Source organism: Carassius carassius, unplaced genomic scaffold (genome assembly GCF_963082965.1).
Source record: "Carassius carassius unplaced genomic scaffold, fCarCar2.1 SCAFFOLD_85, whole genome shotgun sequence".
Classification (NCBI taxonomy): Eukaryota; Metazoa; Chordata; class Actinopteri; order Cypriniformes; family Cyprinidae; genus Carassius; species Carassius carassius.
In genome coordinates this window covers 82,501-100,000 of record NW_026775108.1, presented here as the reverse complement: position 1 = coordinate 100,000, position 17,500 = coordinate 82,501, and the positions used below count along the sequence as shown (strand labels likewise).

Here is a 17,500-nt window from a genome sequence, read left to right as displayed (position 1 = left end):
ATTTATTTTGACTTGACTTGATGAAGACAAGCACTTGGGAAAAAAGCATTGCATAACCTGGGACGACTTTTGTGCAGCAGTGAAGCGTTCAGCAAACCCATCCATAGTGGGAACGAAGAGACCAGCGGGGGAGACAGGCGAGTCGAGGAAGACGGTTTTATCCACGTCCTTGATCTCTGTCAGATTCAGCCAGAGATGGTGTTCCAACACCACCAAGCTGGCCATCGAATGCCCGATAGCCTGGGTGGTGGTCTTAGTAGCGTGTCCTTAAATGTGGACAGGGTTTGCCCCACTTCATCTATGGTGCAGAGGAGCTGTGCCTGGTACACTTGGAGCACCACCATGGAGTGCAGTGCTGAAGCAGCCTGGCCGGCTGAGGCATAAGGTTTCTATCGAATTCCATGAACCAATGGTCGTGCAGTTTTACTGCGTGATTGAAAAAGGCTTCAGAAATCTGAGAAAAATGACTTTTTCCAGTACAAGTGTACTATTATTAAAAGGGAACTATTTCGAAAACAGTCTCAGTTTGATTAACAGTGCAATCCGAGCTACATTATCATTATCAATTAGTCTTGACTGTGCAAACAAAACAGACTATAACTATTTCAACTGAATTACATGGCAGTTAAAAACACAATTAAAAATGACAATCAAATTCAGTTTCATTTAGCTATTTAACCTTCATTTATTTTACTTAAAACTGTAAGCGTTTACTAACAGTGTATGTATTTTTACAATATCTCTGTTTTACTATTTACTTTAAAACAGTATAACTGCTCTACCGTGATGATGTAATTGTTGACGTGCGCGCTCCTGAAAGAACATGCCCATAAAAGGAGTGTTTAGCCGGAACCATGTAATACTGCGCGGGGGTGTGCGCTTTTCCTCATGATATCCGGACGAATAATTATATGAATTAATGTTTAATTGTTAAAATTCTTAATAAACTCGTGAATAAACAGAACATGTTGTTCAATATAGAGTTAGATCGTGTGTGTTTGACCCACTGATCTGAAGCATGTAGCACCGGGTGACCGCCTCAGGAGTGGACGCGTCCGCGGAGCTCCGTTCTGCTCGAGAGCTCGCTTCAGTCGAACTGTGATTTCTGAAATCAGCGTTGATTTTCTAGATTTGAAGAAATGTGATAAATCGGCGGATTGTGTCGTCATGAGCGACCGACAGCCGACGCCACACCGCGGACAGTGCAGACCGAGAATGAGCGGAAGGAGCAGGTAAGAACACTCTGGAAAACCATCTCTAAATGAGGAAATAAAACACAAGTAACCACTTAAAGTCTGTAAACACACACCACTTCCGCACAGACACACGAGACACCGACAACTCATAAAACCGATTGAAAGTTTAGAATTGAACTGTCTGAATCACAAATGATTACATGAATATAAACTAAATAAAAGTGAAGTGACATCATGTGTAAATACTAACGTAAAGACGCCAGTGTTTTCTTGAGTCATATGATATGATTTAAATTAATTAATGATTGTTGTCAAACTTATCAGTGTGTGTATGTTCTTTTGTGTCTGTTGTGTTTTGTGTGTGTGATGTAAGATCATTATAACAGTGTGTGTTTCAAATAGTTTTAGGCCGGAAAAACACATTCATTCATCTGAATCTGACACACACACACACACACACACACACACACACACACACACACACACACACACACACACACACACTGAACAGAAAACACACGTCTAACATGCGTCCAGTCACTGCAGGTGTTTGTGTTGGTCACTGCTGTGGTGACCTTTGACCTTCAGTGAACACTGATAATCACTTTAGTGTCAGATGAGTGTGACTGTATCTGCGGTGTCTCATCAACACAAACACGAGTATGTCTGTTTATATTGTATGATGAAGGTGAGGAAGAACCTTGAAATATGAAGTATGGGTTATTATGGATTGAATGTAGTTATTAATACAGAGACTAAGCCGTGTGTGTATCAGATTCAGGTGTGACTTTTTGAAATGTTTTTCTTATAATCTTTTCTGTCTTTCTATTAATTTTCAGCATAAATAGCTACAATAGTGCTAATTATTGTTATATGACAGACATGATGAGCAGGTGATTTGCACAGATGTGTGTGTGTGTGTGTGTGAGAGAGAGTCTTAACTGAGAGCAGATGTTCCTTACACACTTTCCCCTCCGGACACACACCTGAGACACGCAGAACACACCCTTCAGAACATAAGAGCCTCTTTGTGCTTTTATTTCCCTTCATCATGAACACACACACAGATCAGGGGGCTGTTCCATAAAAGACGCTAAGAAAATCGTGATTTAAGTCCAAAACCTGACTTGAAATAACCGAACAAATCAATCGGTACTAAAGCTGTTTCATAAACAATTTAAGCTCACGCAGTCTCACTGATTAGATCCATGTTCAGTGAGTCAAGGTGGATCATGGATCAGAGTGAATATATTTGTGATGTTTAATGCATTTGAGACGTTGTGTTTGCCTCAGGGCATAACTGACACGTCACATGTATATTTTTCATATGTAAATGTTAAAAAAGTAATGCAAATATATCCATTTTACTAAAACTTTACTAATTCTTAGTAAAATATACATTCTGCTAAAATATTTGTTGGACATTAAATGTGACGTAAAATTTTAATCCTTCATAAAAAATGTTTTTCTAACATAGCAGTATCTGTAAATCAAAATAAAGCTGGCTAATACAGCCCTAATTATTAGCTCAAAAGCTTCTTATCGGTTAAAATGTAGTCTGATTTCTATCATTTGTAATTAATTGATTTCTTTGCTTTAAAGGTCCCGTTCTTCGTGATCCCATGTTTTAAACTTTAGTTCGTGTGTAATGTTGTTGTTAGAGTATAAATAATATCTGTTAAATTCTAAAGCTCAAAGTTCAATGCCAAGCAGATATTTTATTTAACAGAATTCGCCTCCATCAAACGACCCGTTTGGACTACATCCCTCTAGTTCCTGCAGTAATGACGTCACTAACACAGTTTTTTGACTAAGCTCCGCCCACAGGAATACACAAACAGGGGGCGTGGTCTTGTTGCGCTCCGACAGAGGAGAGGAAGAGCTGCGTTTGTGTTTGTCTCCATGTCGTCGAAACGCTGTTATTTTCATCTCGGAGTCCAATCATCTTTGTTTGGGCTTCCCAGGGACGCTGTACTTGGAGATTAATGGTTACAATTTATGTTTAGCTTGGTTCACAAAAATAATAATCCACATGTAAAACTATGTGCAGCACATTTTGCTGAGGACAGCTTCCTCAATCTCAATCAGTTTAATGCCGGATTCGCACAAAGATTATTCCTGAAAGATGGAGCAGTTCCCTCTTTGTCTGCAGAAGGCGTTGTTTATGGACCAAAACCTGTAAGTGTATTTTATTATTTAAGTTGGTGCGTTTAACAGTTTCTGTAACTTATTACACAAAGGGCAACGCTGTTTAGCTTTGTTAACTAGATGTAAGGGCTGTGCAACAAAACAAATGCGATTTTCATGCGCATCTTGTCAGTAAAAACGCTCCTGTGATTATAAGTACATCTCCAGCACATCCTCCTGCACACTTGCTTCTCTAAACTACTCCAAAACTAGCCCAATCGCGTTTCCAGGAGGGTAACGTGCGCTCAGCTGCTGTCGAATCACAACACAGGAACCGCTGGTCCAATCAGAACTCGTCACGTATTTCTGAAGGAGGGGCTTCATAGAACAAGGAAGTCATCAGCCCGTTATGACAGTGAAAACAGCGGTATACAGATAGGTGAATTGTGTGAAAAATACTGTGTTTTTTTACACAGGAAACATGATCACATGTTATATTGCACACTGTAAACACAATCAAAGCTTCAAAAAAACACGAAAAACGTGACCTTTAAAGAGCAATTTTAGATTGTAATGTTTTAATGTTCTACTAATAACCATAAAACCCGAGAGAAAGGCTGCGTGGCTAGAAACTGCTGATCAACTGAATGCACAACTGTAGAAACTGTGTTCATATATCTTAAAGTTCATTACATTTTGGGCACAATACATTACAGTTGGTTGTAGCCTTTATATATATATATATATGAGATTAAGTTGCATTTCCTGTATACTTTTATTTTTGGACTGATAATAAAGTGAAATGGTTGTATGTGAGAATGCAGTGTTGATATCAATGTGTTCCTAGGAGCTCAGCTTCACCTGAGAGTGAGGGTCAGACTAGTTTCCAGCATAAACTTGAGCTCTATGGTGAATTTGCTTTCTGACACCAAATCAAGTAACAATAAGTCAAACTGAATGAAAAAATACTGGTTTATTTGGTAAACTAGTTTTATGAAACAATCCCCAGGTGTGCCATACGAGTGTACATGTTGAGTTTTAATGTAAACAAGTTGATTTTAGGTTTGTATTTTCTGGTCATCCCCTGACTCATCTGTGTGTGTGTGTGTGTGTGTGTGTTCATGCAGTGTGCAGATGGAGGATCGTAACACGTTGCGGCGGATGGAGAAGGAGAGACGGAGTCAGGAGGTGCAGCTGGAGGAGACGCAGTATGATGGAATCGCTCCTCTCTTCAACAAGCCGTATAAGGTGTTTTACACTATGGGGGGTTGGATGCTTGAATCTGATTGGCTGACGAACGGTCTGAGGTGGGAAATTATTTTAAGGGAAACGCATGGCGAACGTAGATCCAGGCAGCTCTCCTGACTGCATTACAGTTCCATATCACTTCGCATAGTAAAACTGTAATAACAAAAATTAACATACAGTACCTATACAGCACAGGATTAACAAAGTCAACATTACAGACATTTTCCAGAAGTAAATACACATGACATCTCTGACTAGCGAGGTAATAACAGCACTGTGTAAAGACGCTGCTGCAGAACACTGTTGAGGGATGCACAGAGGTAACATTAGCCCAAGTCAAGTCACCTTTATTTATATAGCGCTTTAAACAAAATACATTGCGTCAAAGCAACTGAACAACATTCATTAGGAAAACAGTGTCAATAATGCAAAATGATAGTTAAAGGCAGTTCATCATTGGATTCAGTGATGTCATCTCTGTTCAGTTAAATAGTGTCTGTGCATTTATTTGCAATCAAGTCAACGATATCGCTGTAGATGAAGTGTCCCCAACTAAGCAAGCCAGAGGCGACAGCGGCAAGGAACCGAAACTCCATCGGTGACAGAATGGAGAAAAAAAACCTTGGGAGAAACCAGGCTCAGTTGGGGGGCCAGTTCTCCTCTGACCAGACGAAACCAGTAGTTCAATTCCAGGCTGCAGGTCAGATTGTGCAGAAGAATCATCTGTTTCCTGTGGTCTTGTCCTGGTGCTCCTCTGAGACAAGGTCTTTACAGGGGATCTGTATCTGGGGCTCTAGTTGTCCTGGTCTCTGCTGTCTTTCAGGGATGTAGAGGTCCTTTCTAGGTGCTGATCCACCATCTGGTCTGGATACGTACTGGATCCGGGTGACTGCAGTGACCCTCTGATCTGGACACAGACTGGATCTGGTGGCCACGGTGACCTCGGAACAAGAGAGAAACAGACAAATATTAGCGTAGATGCCATTCTTCTAATGATGTAGCAAGTACATAGGGTGTTATGGGAAGTGTTTCCGGTTCCGGTTTACCTAATTAATGCAGCCTAAGGTTATTCCAGAGTTTAGGCGCCAAATAGGAAAAGGATCTGCCGCCCGCAGTTGATTTTGATATTCTAGGTATTATCAAATTGCCTGAGTTTTGAGAACGTAGCGGACGTAGAGGATTATAATGTAAAAGGAGCTCATTCAAATACTGAGGTGCTAAACCATTCAGGGCTTTATAAGTAATAAGCAATATTTTAAAATCTATGCGATGCTTGATAGGGAGCCAGTGCAGTGTTGACAGGACCGGGCTAATATGGTCATACTTCCTGGTTCTAGTAAGAACTCTTACTGCTGCATTTTGGACTAGCTGTAGTTTGTTTACTAAGCGTGCAGAACAACCACCCAATAAAGCATTACAATAATCTAACCTTGAGGTCATAAATGCATGGATTAACATTTCTGCATTTGACATTGAGAGCATAGGCCGTAATTTAGATATATTTTTGAGATGGAAAAATGCAGTTTTACAAATGCTAGAAACGTGGCTACGTGTGTAACTGTGTGTGAGTGTGACCACGTGTGTGAGTGTGACCACGTGTGTGAGTGTGACCGTGTGTGTGAGTGTGACCGTGTGTGTGAGTGTGACTGTGTAACTGTGTGTGAGTGTCACCACGTGTGTGAGTGTGACCGTGTGTGTGAGTGTGACCACGTGTGTGAGTGTGACCACGTGTGTGAGTGTGACCACGTGTGTGAGTGTGACCGTGTGTGAGTGTGACCGTGTGTGTGAGTGTGACTGTGTAACTGTGTGTGAGTGTGACCACGTGTGTGAGTGTGACCGTGTGTGTGAGTGTGACCGTGTGTGTGAGTGTGACCGTGTGTGTGAGTGTGACCTCAAGTGTGTGTGTGTGACCATGTAACCATGTGTGTGTGAGTGTGACCGTGTGTGTGAGTGTGAGTGTGTAACTGTGTGTGAGTGTGACCATGTAACTGTGTGTGAGTGTGACCACGTGTGTGAGTGTCACCACGTGTGTGAGTGTGACCGTGTGTGTGAGTGTGACCGTGTGTGTGAGTGTGACTGTGTAACTGTGTGTGAGTGTGACCACGTGTGTGAGTGTCACCACGTGTGTGAGTGTGACCACGTGTGTGAGTGTGACCACGTGTGTGAGTGTGACCACGTGTGTGAGTGTGACCACGTGTGTGAGTGTGACCACGTGTGTGAGTGTGACTGTGTAACTGTGTGTGAGTGTGACCACGTGTGTGAGTGTGACCACGTGTGTGAGTGTGACCACGTGTGTGAGTGTGACCGTGTGTGTGAGTGTGACCGTGTGTGTGAGTGTGACCGTGTGTGTGAGTGTGACCGTGTGTGAGTGTGACCGTGTGTGAGTGTGACCGTGTGTGTGAGTGTGACCGTGTGTGTGAGTGTGACCGTGTGTGTGAGTGTGACCGTGACCGTGTGTGTCAGTGTGAGTGTGACCGTGTGTGTGAGTGTGACTGTGTAACTGTGTGTGAGTGTGACCACGTGTGTGAGTGTGACCACGTGTGTGAGTGTGACCACGTGTGTGAGTGTGACCACGTGTGTGAGTGTAACTGTGTGTGAGTGTGACCGTGTGTGTGAGTGTGACTGTAACTGTGTGTGAGTGTGACCACGTGTGTGAGTGTGACCGTGTGTGTGAGTGTGACCGTGTGTGAGTGTGACCGTGTGTGTGAGTGTGACCGTGTGTGTGAGTGTGACCGTGTGTGTGAGTGTGACTGTGTAACTGTGTGTGAGTGTCACCGTGTGTGTGAGTGTGACCGTGTGTGTGAGTGTGACCACGTGTGTGAGTGTGACCACGTGTGTGAGTGTGACCACGTGTGTGAGTGTGACCGTGTGTGAGTGTGACCGTGTGTGAGTGTGACCGTGTGTGTGAGTGTGACCGTGTGTGTGAGTGTGACCGTGTGTGTGAGTGTGACCGTGTGTGTGAGTGTGACCGTGTGTGTGAGTGTGACCGTGTAACTGTGTGTGAGTGTCACCGTGTGTGTGAGTGTGACCGTGTGTGTGAGTGTGACCACGTGTGTGAGTGTGACCACGTGTGTGAGTGTGACCACGTGTGTGAGTGTGACCGTGTGTGAGTGTGACCGTGTGTGTGAGTGTGACCGTGTGTGTGAGTGTGACCGTGTGTGTGAGTGTGACCGTGTGTGTGAGTGTGACCTCAAGTGTGTGTGTGTGACCATGTAACCATGTGTGTGTGAGTGTGACCGTGTGTGTGAGTGTGAGTGTGTAACTGTGTGTGAGTGTGACCATGTAACTGTGTGTGAGTGTGACCACGTGTGTGAGTGTCACCACGTGTGTGAGTGTGACCGTGTGTGTGAGTGTGACCGTGTGTGTGAGTGTGACTGTGTAACTGTGTGTGAGTGTGACCACGTGTGTGAGTGTCACCACGTGTGTGAGTGTGACCGTGTGTGTGAGTGTGACCACGTGTGTGAGTGTGACCACGTGTGTGAGTGTGACCACGTGTGTGAGTGTGACCACGTGTGTGAGTGTGACCGCGTGTGTGAGTGTGACTGTGTAACTGTGTGTGAGTGTGACCACGTGTGTGAGTGTGACCGTGTGTGTGAGTGTGACCGTGTGTGTGAGTGTGACCACGTGTGTGAGTGTGACCGCGTGTGTGAGTGTGACCGCGTGTGTGAGTGTGACCGTGTGTGTGAGTGTGACCACGTGTGTGAGTGTGACCGCGTGTGTGAGTGTGACCGCGTGTGTGAGTGTGACCACGTGTGTGAGTGTGACCGTGTGTGTGAGTGTGACCGTGTGTGTGAGTGTGACCGTGTGTGTGAGTGTCACCACGTGTGTGAGTGTGACCGTGTGTGTGAGTGTGACCGTGTGTGTGAGTGTGACCACGTGTGTGAGTGTGACCACGTGTGTGAGTGTGACCGTGTGTGAGTGTGACCGTGTGTGAGTGTGACCGTGTGTGTGAGTGTGACTGTGTAACTGTGTGTGAGTGTGACCACGTGTGTGAGTGTGACCACGTGTGTGAGTGTGACCACGTGTGTGAGTGTGACCACGTGTGTGAGTGTGACCGTGTGTGTGAGTGTGACCGTGTGTGTGAGTGTGACCTCAAGTGTGTGTGTGTGACCATGTAACCATGTGTGTGTGAGTGTGACCGTGTGTGTGAGTGTGAGTGTGTAACTGTGTGTGAGTGTGACCATGTAACTGTGTGTGAGTGTGACCACGTGTGTGAGTGTCACCACGTGTGTGAGTGTGACCGTGTGTGTGAGTGTGACCGTGTGTGTGAGTGTGACTGTGTAACTGTGTGTGAGTGTGACCACGTGTGTGAGTGTGACCGTGTGTGTGAGTGTGACCGTGTGTGTGAGTGTGACCACGTGTGTGAGTGTGACCACGTGTGTGAGTGTGACCACGTGTGTGAGTGTGACCGCGTGTGTGAGTGTGACTGTGTAACTGTGTGTGAGTGTGACCACGTGTGTGAGTGTGACCACGTGTGTGAGTGTGACCGTGTGTGTGAGTGTGACCGTGTGTGTGAGTGTGACCACGTGTGTGAGTGTGACCGCGTGTGTGAGTGTGACCGTGTGTGTGAGTGTGACCGTGTGTGTGAGTGTGACCACGTGTGTGAGTGTGACCACGTGTGTGAGTGTGACCGTGTGTGTGAGTGTGACCGTGTGTGTGAGTGTGACCGTGTGTGTGAGTGTGACCGTGTGTGTGAGTGTGACCGTGTGTGTGAGTGTGACCATGTGTGTGAGTGTGACCGTGTGTGTGAGTGTGACTGTGTAACTGTGTGTGAGTGTGACCACGTGTGTGAGTGTGACCACGTGTGTGAGTGTGACCACGTGTGTGAGTGTGACCACGTGTGTGAGTGTGACTGTGTAACTGTGTGTGAGTGTGACCGTGTGTGTGAGTGTGACTGTGTAACTGTGTGTGAGTGTGACCACGTGTGTGAGTGTGACCGTGTGTGTGAGTGTGACCGTGTGTGAGTGTGACCGTGTGTGTGAGTGTGACCGTGTGTGTGAGTGTGACCGTGTGTGAGTGTGACCTCAAGTGTGTGTGTGTGACCATGTAACCATGTGTGTGTGAGTGTGACCACGTGTGTGAGTGTGACCACGTGTGTGAGTGTGACCACGTGTGTGAGTGTGAGTGTGTAACTGTGTGTGAGTGTGACCATGTAACTGTGTGTGAGTGTGTCCGGGTGTGTGAGTGTGACCGTGTGTGTGAGTGTGACTTAGTAACTGTGTGTGAGTATGACCTCGAGTGTGTGTGTGTGTGTGACCGTGAGTGTGACCATGTAACCATGTGAGTGTGAGTGTGACCGTGTGTGTGAGTGTGACTCAGTAACTGTGTGTGAGTATGACCTCGAGTGTGTGTGTGTGACCGTGAGTGTGACCATGTAACCATGTGTGTGTGAGTGTGACCGTGTGTGTGAGTGTGACCAAGTGTGAGTGTGACCGTGTGTGTGAGTGTGTGACCGTGTGTGACCGTGTGTGTGAGTGTGACCATGTAACTGTGTGTGAGTGTGACCGTGAGTGTGACCATGTAACCATGTGAGTGTGAGTGTGACCGTGTGTGTGAGTGTGACTCAGTAACTGTGTGTGAGTATGTCCTCGAGTGTGTGTGTGTGACCGTGAGTGTGACCATGTAACCATGTGTGTGTGAGTGTGACCGTGTGTGTGAGTGTGACCAAGTGTGAGTGTGACCGTGTGTGTGAGTGTGACCGTGTGTGTGAGTGTGACCAAGTGTGAGTGTGACCGTGTGTGTGAGTGTGTGACCGTGTGTGACCACGAGTGTAACCGTGAGTGTGACCATGTAACCGTGTGTGTGTGTGTGTGAGTGTGACCACGAGTGTGTTTGTGAGTGTGACCGTGAGTTTGACCGCGTGTGTGTGAGTGAGACCGTGTGTGTGAGTGACCGTGTGTGTGTAACTGCGTGTGACCGCATGTGTGAGTGTGATAGATGTGTGAGAGTCCATGTGTGTGTGATGCATGTGTGCTATGTGTGTGTGTGTGTGTGCATGTAAGTGTGTGAGAGAGAGTCTGTGTGAACATATGCGTGTATGTGGTGCGAGTGTGTGCATGTAAGTGAGTGTGTGTGATTGTGTGTGTGTGTGAGTCTGTGAGTACGTGTGTGAGAGTCTGTGTGAGTATGTGCATGTGTGTGTATGTGGTGCATGCTAAATGTGTGTGCGTGCATGTAAGTGAGTGTGTGTGTGTGTGAATGTGTGTGTGTGGTGTAGGGCTGTCAGAATGGCTTAAAAACTAAATTCAAATTTGCAATTAAATATAAAAATTCAAATTATATTCAAATTCGAGTGTGACCATGTAACCATGTGTGAGTGTGACCGTTTGTTTTTCATAAGAAAATATGACTGTGAAAAAAGTGCATAATATTTTAAATAATGTTTATAAACCAAGTATAATTAAGTAGCTTAAAGAACTATAAACAAAACAGCATCATGTGTACATAGTTTAATACAAAGGGGTGAAAGCCAATCACACAGAGTACTTTTTTTTTTTTTTTTTTAAACATAAAATGCAGTGGGATGGGGAAAATCCATAGACTATGGGAAAAACCTGCCATAAAGTCTCAAGATATGTTTTTGAAAAAAACTTAACCCACCTTCACTTTACATGGCTTTCTAAACATGCGGCTCTCTTGTGTGAGACGATGCAATGAAATATGCGTTCTGTGTGAATGGCTTGGTTTCAGTTTTGACGTAAACAAGATCTTCTCCTCATTCTATTTTTCCGCTATATTTTGATTGAACATGGCAGCAGCGCTGCATCTAGTTGCTTCAGCTGTATAGGTTCACAAAAACATTATAATGCAATGACACTTATATTGTCATCGCATCTCGTGCGCCACTGATAAAGGCCAAAGTATAATTTGACCGTCCGCATTATGTAATTTTATGTAAATTTCACGGCTGTCAACAGCTCATGCACGAGGTGAATGATGACAGAAGTGGTACTGCGTGTCCAGCTCGTCCGTCTTCTGAAAGCTGTGCAGATGAGGCTGTGTGTGAGACGGAACAAAACACTGAATGTGAAGTATATCTGGGGCGGGCCTTAAAGCAGCCTCCTTAACGGACAGCTAACATTCGCCAAACTTTTGCAATCGAATGTGGATTTTTATTTTAAATTGACTGCCCTAGTGTGGTGCATGTGTTTGTGTCTTGTAATGATTCTGTTTCTGGAGCAAGTGTTCACAGATGCTACTGTGTGTGTGTCTCTTCATATGGAAACAGGCAGAGAGTTTTAATACTTGATTAATTTCTCAGTTTCTGATCTGAAATCCTGCTGGTCATCACGTGATGATGTGAAACTCAGAGTGTGTTTGTGTTCTCAAGGTCTTTGAGTAAAGTGTGTGTTTGACTCACTATCTGCATCGATGAAGTAGACGTATTTGTAATCAGTGCAGCAAGAGATGTGTTGTGAGTGTGATGATGGCGTGATCACAGATCACTCAGACAGTGAAACAATTTCCATGAATCTTGCATGAATTATTATTGTTTTTAAATATCGATATTCAGTTTTTGAGAATCGATACAGTATCACCAAACAAAATATTGTGATACTCACGTATATCTATTTCTAATACCCCTAGTGTATTTACTGGGGTGTAAACCTACACTGGTCTCACTGTTAGGTTCGGTTACGATTACCATCTCATCGATTCTGTTCAGTTTGATATCACGATGCATCCTCAATTTAAAATTTTACTTCATATTTATACAATAAATACAAGCAGTCAGATATATGAAGAATACAAATTATTTCAGAAAATGATGCCCCCCGAATGCATGACCGCTTTCTAGTTTCACTATAACTTTCGAGATTCACAATCACACGTACTCTGTTTATACTGTGGATGGAGCAGCAGTACTTACCACACATTTGACAAGTTTATTTGTTTGTCAGTGGTATTGAGGATCTGCAAACCATTCTCCATTATCCTCAGTCATCACATCGGATGTGAAAGCTGTCATGTGGCACCATTTGAAATTTGTGTCAGCTCGTCATAAACCGATTTGTGGTGTCATTGAGTGTAGACAGCATCACTGATTATACGGAGTTCTGCTGACTGATCTATATATACTGAATCTCTGTTATAGATCAGCGGCTCTATTGTATTTTGCCACGCCGCTCGCATTCGGTGTTGACACGGTGTTAGGAATCGTTAGTTGTTTTCTCTTATAAGGATTCACTCTTCGGGGACACTCCTCAGAAACAGTCAGAGAAGAGCCTCATTTACACACAGTGTCTCTTCTTCAGCTCGTGCTCAGGTTGTTCATAAAAGCCGAAATGTGGCCAGATTTCCAGAGCATGTGTGCAACAAATGACTTTAGAAAAGCATTAGTAGGTTATTATCCAGTTATGGTCTTTTACTGAACTGATACAGAATCAAACTCGTCTGCATCGCGATGCATTGTAGAAAGTATTAATTTCGACACCCCTAGTATTTTCACGTATTTGCGCTTTGATTTGAATGAAAACAGCGCATCCTTGTGGCACAGCTGACACAGAAGAGCGTACACAGAGTGATGTGGAGAAACACAGAGGAGACGAATTGTTGAATAAAGTCTATTTTTGTTTTCTTCGCATACAAAAAGTCTTCTCGCCACTTCATAACATCACAGTTGAACCACTGATGGCAGATGGACTATTCTGACGATATCTTTCATTCTTTCCTGGACCTTGACACTGTTATTTACTGGGCAGTCTATGGGACAGTCTCAAGCCTCCTGGTTTTCATTCGTAATATCTTAAATTGTGTTCTGGATACGAACAAAGCTTTTATGGGTTTAGTACGACATGGGGGTAAGTGATTAACGACAAAATTTTCATTTTGGGGTGGAGTATCTCTTTAATACAAAGAGCGGAAGCGCCGTCAATAATACTGATAAGGTTTTATCTCCCTGGCCTAAATGCTGAATACTGAAACCTACTATCATTCTTCGTATTTCTATCATATATCAGTGTCCTGTCGAACAGGATGGGTTGGTGTATTTTAGTGAAAACACATGAGTTGTGTGTCAGTGCTTTAGGAGAGTCCAGCGCTAATCAATCACATCTGAGACGCTAACCCTCAATGTGACTGCTGCACAATAACAGAGCATAAAGACACTTCCTTTGTCTGATTTACTTTGCAGAGAATCAAAGATGACGAGCTGTCGAGTCGCATCCAGAGGATGTTGGGTAGTTATGAGGATGGATATGATGGACCTGAGGACCCTGCGTCTTCTTACAACCGTTCCACACAGTTCCCTCAGGCGCAGTCGGGACACACGGATCACTCCAGAGCCGCTTCAGGAGAGAGCTGGGACTGTTTCCCCGCCCTGTCCCCCCCAGCGGAGCCTCTGTCCCCTCTGCAGTCCAGTGACTCGGACACCGGCCCATCTCCAGAGCGTTGCAGGCTGGACGCACCTCCGCTGACCCTCGCACCACCGCTGAACATGCACAGTAAAATGGACAAGGTCAAGAAGCCCACAGCGTACGTGAGGCCGATGGACGGTCCGGATCAGGTGACCAGCGGCTCTCCTGAACTGAAGCCCTCACTGCAGTCTTATGAGCACTTACAGGACCTGAAGGAGAACAGCAAACCAAACCTTGCTCCTCTGCAGGCTACTGATGTGAGTGTTACAGTGAGGGCCAGACTAAGCCTGTGTGTGTTTGTGAGTGTTTTCAAACGTTAATCAAGTAGTAATGGGAAATTGTGGTCATTTTACCAACTCAGACCTTTGAGTCTCATTCAGCAAACTGAGTCTTTTTGTTCATTTTAGCAAAATACAATTAAAATCTTATGGGTTACTTCCCTAACACATTAACAACTTATGCAAATTAGGGCTGCATATTATTGGAAAAAAACGTACCTTGCGATATTTTGTTTATCTGCAAGACATATTATATGTAAAAAAAAAAAAAAAAAAAAAAAAATATCACCAGGTGACTGTATTAATGAGCTGCTTACTGACACACACACACATCGGAAATCGTGCAGCTCACACATCCAGGAGAAAATAAACTTGTCAACACTGCCACACGACTTTTATTAAATACAGTTTAATTACTGAATCGCTACATTATATTTTCCAGCGACGAGAGGACACAATCGCTGTTTTTAAGTAAACTCACTCTAAAAAGATAAACGCACAGACGCGAATACACGCAACTTCCATTTCTCTCTCTCTCTTTCTCTCTCTCTCTCTCTCTCTCGCTCTCAATATTTGAGAAAATGGTTTAGCGATTTCTAATTATAGCGAGGATTAGCCCCCATCAATGTCTACAGCAGTTATCGCCCTGATCAGACATATGCTGTGGCACTATCATGCAGTCTGTTATGATATGACGTTAGCAAATATTAGCAATTTTTTGCAAACATGTCTTTGAGTAACATGACCGTTAATATGAACTTTGCAAATGTAACACAAAACAAATGATTACTTTTCATTAAAATCTTTATTTATGCCAAAAAAGCTTACATTTATGTGTCTTTTTGTTCGCTGTAGCAGCCATGTTGCCGAGATAATTCATACCCCTTAGTTTGAAGTGTGGTCCCGAGAAATCTTCGTTTGAAAGGCTATGTGGCCCTTCCCCTTACCCCTACCCCTCCAACCAACAGAGAATCGAGACAGAAAGGGGAAGGGCTAAGGGGTAGAATTTGGATTGGGCCTCAGAGACGCAGGTCCTACACTGAGAGACGCAGGTCCTACACTGAGAGACGCAGGTCCTACACTGAGAGACGCAGGTCCTACACTGAGAGACGCAGGTCCTACAGTCAGAGACGCAGGTCCTACAGTCAGAGACGCAGGTCCTACAGTCAGAGACGCAGGTCCTACAGTCAGAGACGCAGGTCCTACAGTCAGAGACGCAGGTCCTACAGTCAGAGACGCAGGTCCTACACTGAGAGACGCAGGTCCTACACTGAGAGACGCAGGTCCTACACTGAGAGACGCAGGTCCTACAGTCAGAGACGCAGGTCCTACAGTCAGAGACGCAGGTCCTACACTGAGAGACGCAGGTCCTACACTGAGAGACGCAGGTCCTACACTGAGAGACGCAGGTCCTACACTGAGAGACGCAGGTCCTACACTGAGAGACGCAGGTCCTACAGTCAGAGACGCAGGTCCTACAGTCAGAGACGCAGGTCCTACAGTCAGAGACGCAGGTCCTACAGTCAGAGACGCAGGTCCTACAGTCAGAGACGCAGGTCCTACACCGAGAGACGCAGGTCCTACACCGAGAGACGCAGGTCCTACACCGAGAGACGCAGGTCCTACACCGAGAGACGCAGGTCCTACACCGAGAGACGCAGGTCCTACACCGAGAGACGCAGGTCCTACACTGAGAGAGACGCAGGTCCTACACTGAGAGAGACGCAGGTCCTACACTGAGAGAGACGCAGGTCCTACACTGAGAGACGCAGGTCCTACAGTCAGAGACGCAGGTCCTACAGTCAGAGACGCAGGTCCTACAGTCAGAGACGCAGGTCCTACAGTCAGAGACGCAGGTCCTACAGTCAGAGACGCAGGTCCTACAGTCAGAGACGCAGGTCCTACAGTCAGAGACGCAGGTCCTACACTGAGAGACGCAGGTCCTACACTGAGAGACGCAGGTCCTACACTGAGAGACGCAGGTCCTACACTGAGAGACGCAGGTCCTACAGTCAGAGACGCAGGTCCTACAGTCAGAGACGCAGGTCCTACAGTCAGAGACGCAGGTCCTACAGTCAGAGACGCAGGTCCTACACTGAGAGACGCAGGTCCTACACTGAGAGACGCAGGTCCTACACTGAGAGACGCAGGTCCTACACTGAGAGACGCAGGTCCTACACTGAGAGACGCAGGTCCTACACTGAGAGACGCAGGTCCTACACTGAGAGACGCAGGTCCTACAGTCAGAGACGCAGGTCCTACACCGAGAGACGCAGGTCCTACACCGAGAGACGCAGGTCCTACACCGAGAGACGCAGGTCCTACACCGAGAGACGCAGGTCCTACACCGAGAGACGCAGGTCCTACACCGAGAGACGCAGGTCCTACAGTCAGAGAAGCTGTCTACACTGGGCCACAGACCCCAGACAGTAAACTGCTGCTGTGTTTTATTTGTGATGAACTGACTCCATTCAAATGATTTGCAATGGTCGCATTGCACGTCCAGTGTAGACCGACTTTAGCGGTTCGGTGCCGACTGTGTGTGTGTGTTCAAAGAAAAGTATAATATATCAGTATAACTAGAAGTATAATATAAGTATACTAAACATTGCACATCCCATCGTGATATCGATGCTACATAGTATCTGTGCAATCAAGTCGACGATATCGCTGGAAAAACAATTCTCCCCAACTAAGAAAGCGGAGGTGACAGCGGTTGAAACAATGTATCATGCAGCCCTAACGCTAATGTTGATCAAACCACAATCAAGACAAAACTATAATACAGATCTGTACAGAAAAGATGTATTTATTGTTTTAGTCTTTAGTCTATATATAATAGACTAAAGTCTAATACAATTGCCCCACCCCCCGAGACTACTTGTTCTTCCCAAATCACATTAAAGATTCATTAAGAATGATGGAATCAATTAAAGAACAAGCCATCACTATAATCAAGGTCACATCTCTCTCTTCTGTAGATTGTGTCTGGTGTGCGTGTGGAGGACATTCTGCAGGTCAGTTGAGTTTGGGACGGTCTCGTTTGATTGGGAAGCTACAGGATGTCAATGTCTTTCTCTCACAAAATACCCTTATCTGTTAAACATATTTTATTGGATTGTCCTGGACTTATTACAAGCAGAATGCTCTTTTATGAAGTTACTTCACTTAAGGACATTTAATGAGATTATGTCTGAAAAGGTTTTGGATTTTTTATCATGTTAATTTAAAAAATCTTATATAATATGAATTGCTGTGTTTATTTGTTTTGTTTTTTTATTGTATTTATATGATA

General features: G+C 44.9%; 1 protein-coding gene across 1 annotated transcript in view; it reads left to right on the top strand.

The window, feature by feature from the left end:
• The first annotated feature begins 865 nt into the window (after window positions 1–865).
• aff1 (AF4/FMR2 family, member 1) overlaps window positions 866–17,500 on the top strand; it is a 24,263-nt gene continuing 7,628 nt past the window's right edge. The window contains exons 1-4 of the mRNA XM_059547363.1: window positions 866–1,232; window positions 4,451–4,571; window positions 13,705–14,184; window positions 17,187–17,222. Coding sequence (XP_059403346.1) covers window positions 1,168–1,232; window positions 4,451–4,571; window positions 13,705–14,184; window positions 17,187–17,222 — 702 coding nt within the window. The 5' untranslated portion in view covers window positions 866–1,167. The remainder of the gene's footprint in view (window positions 1,233–4,450; window positions 4,572–13,704; window positions 14,185–17,186; window positions 17,223–17,500) is intronic.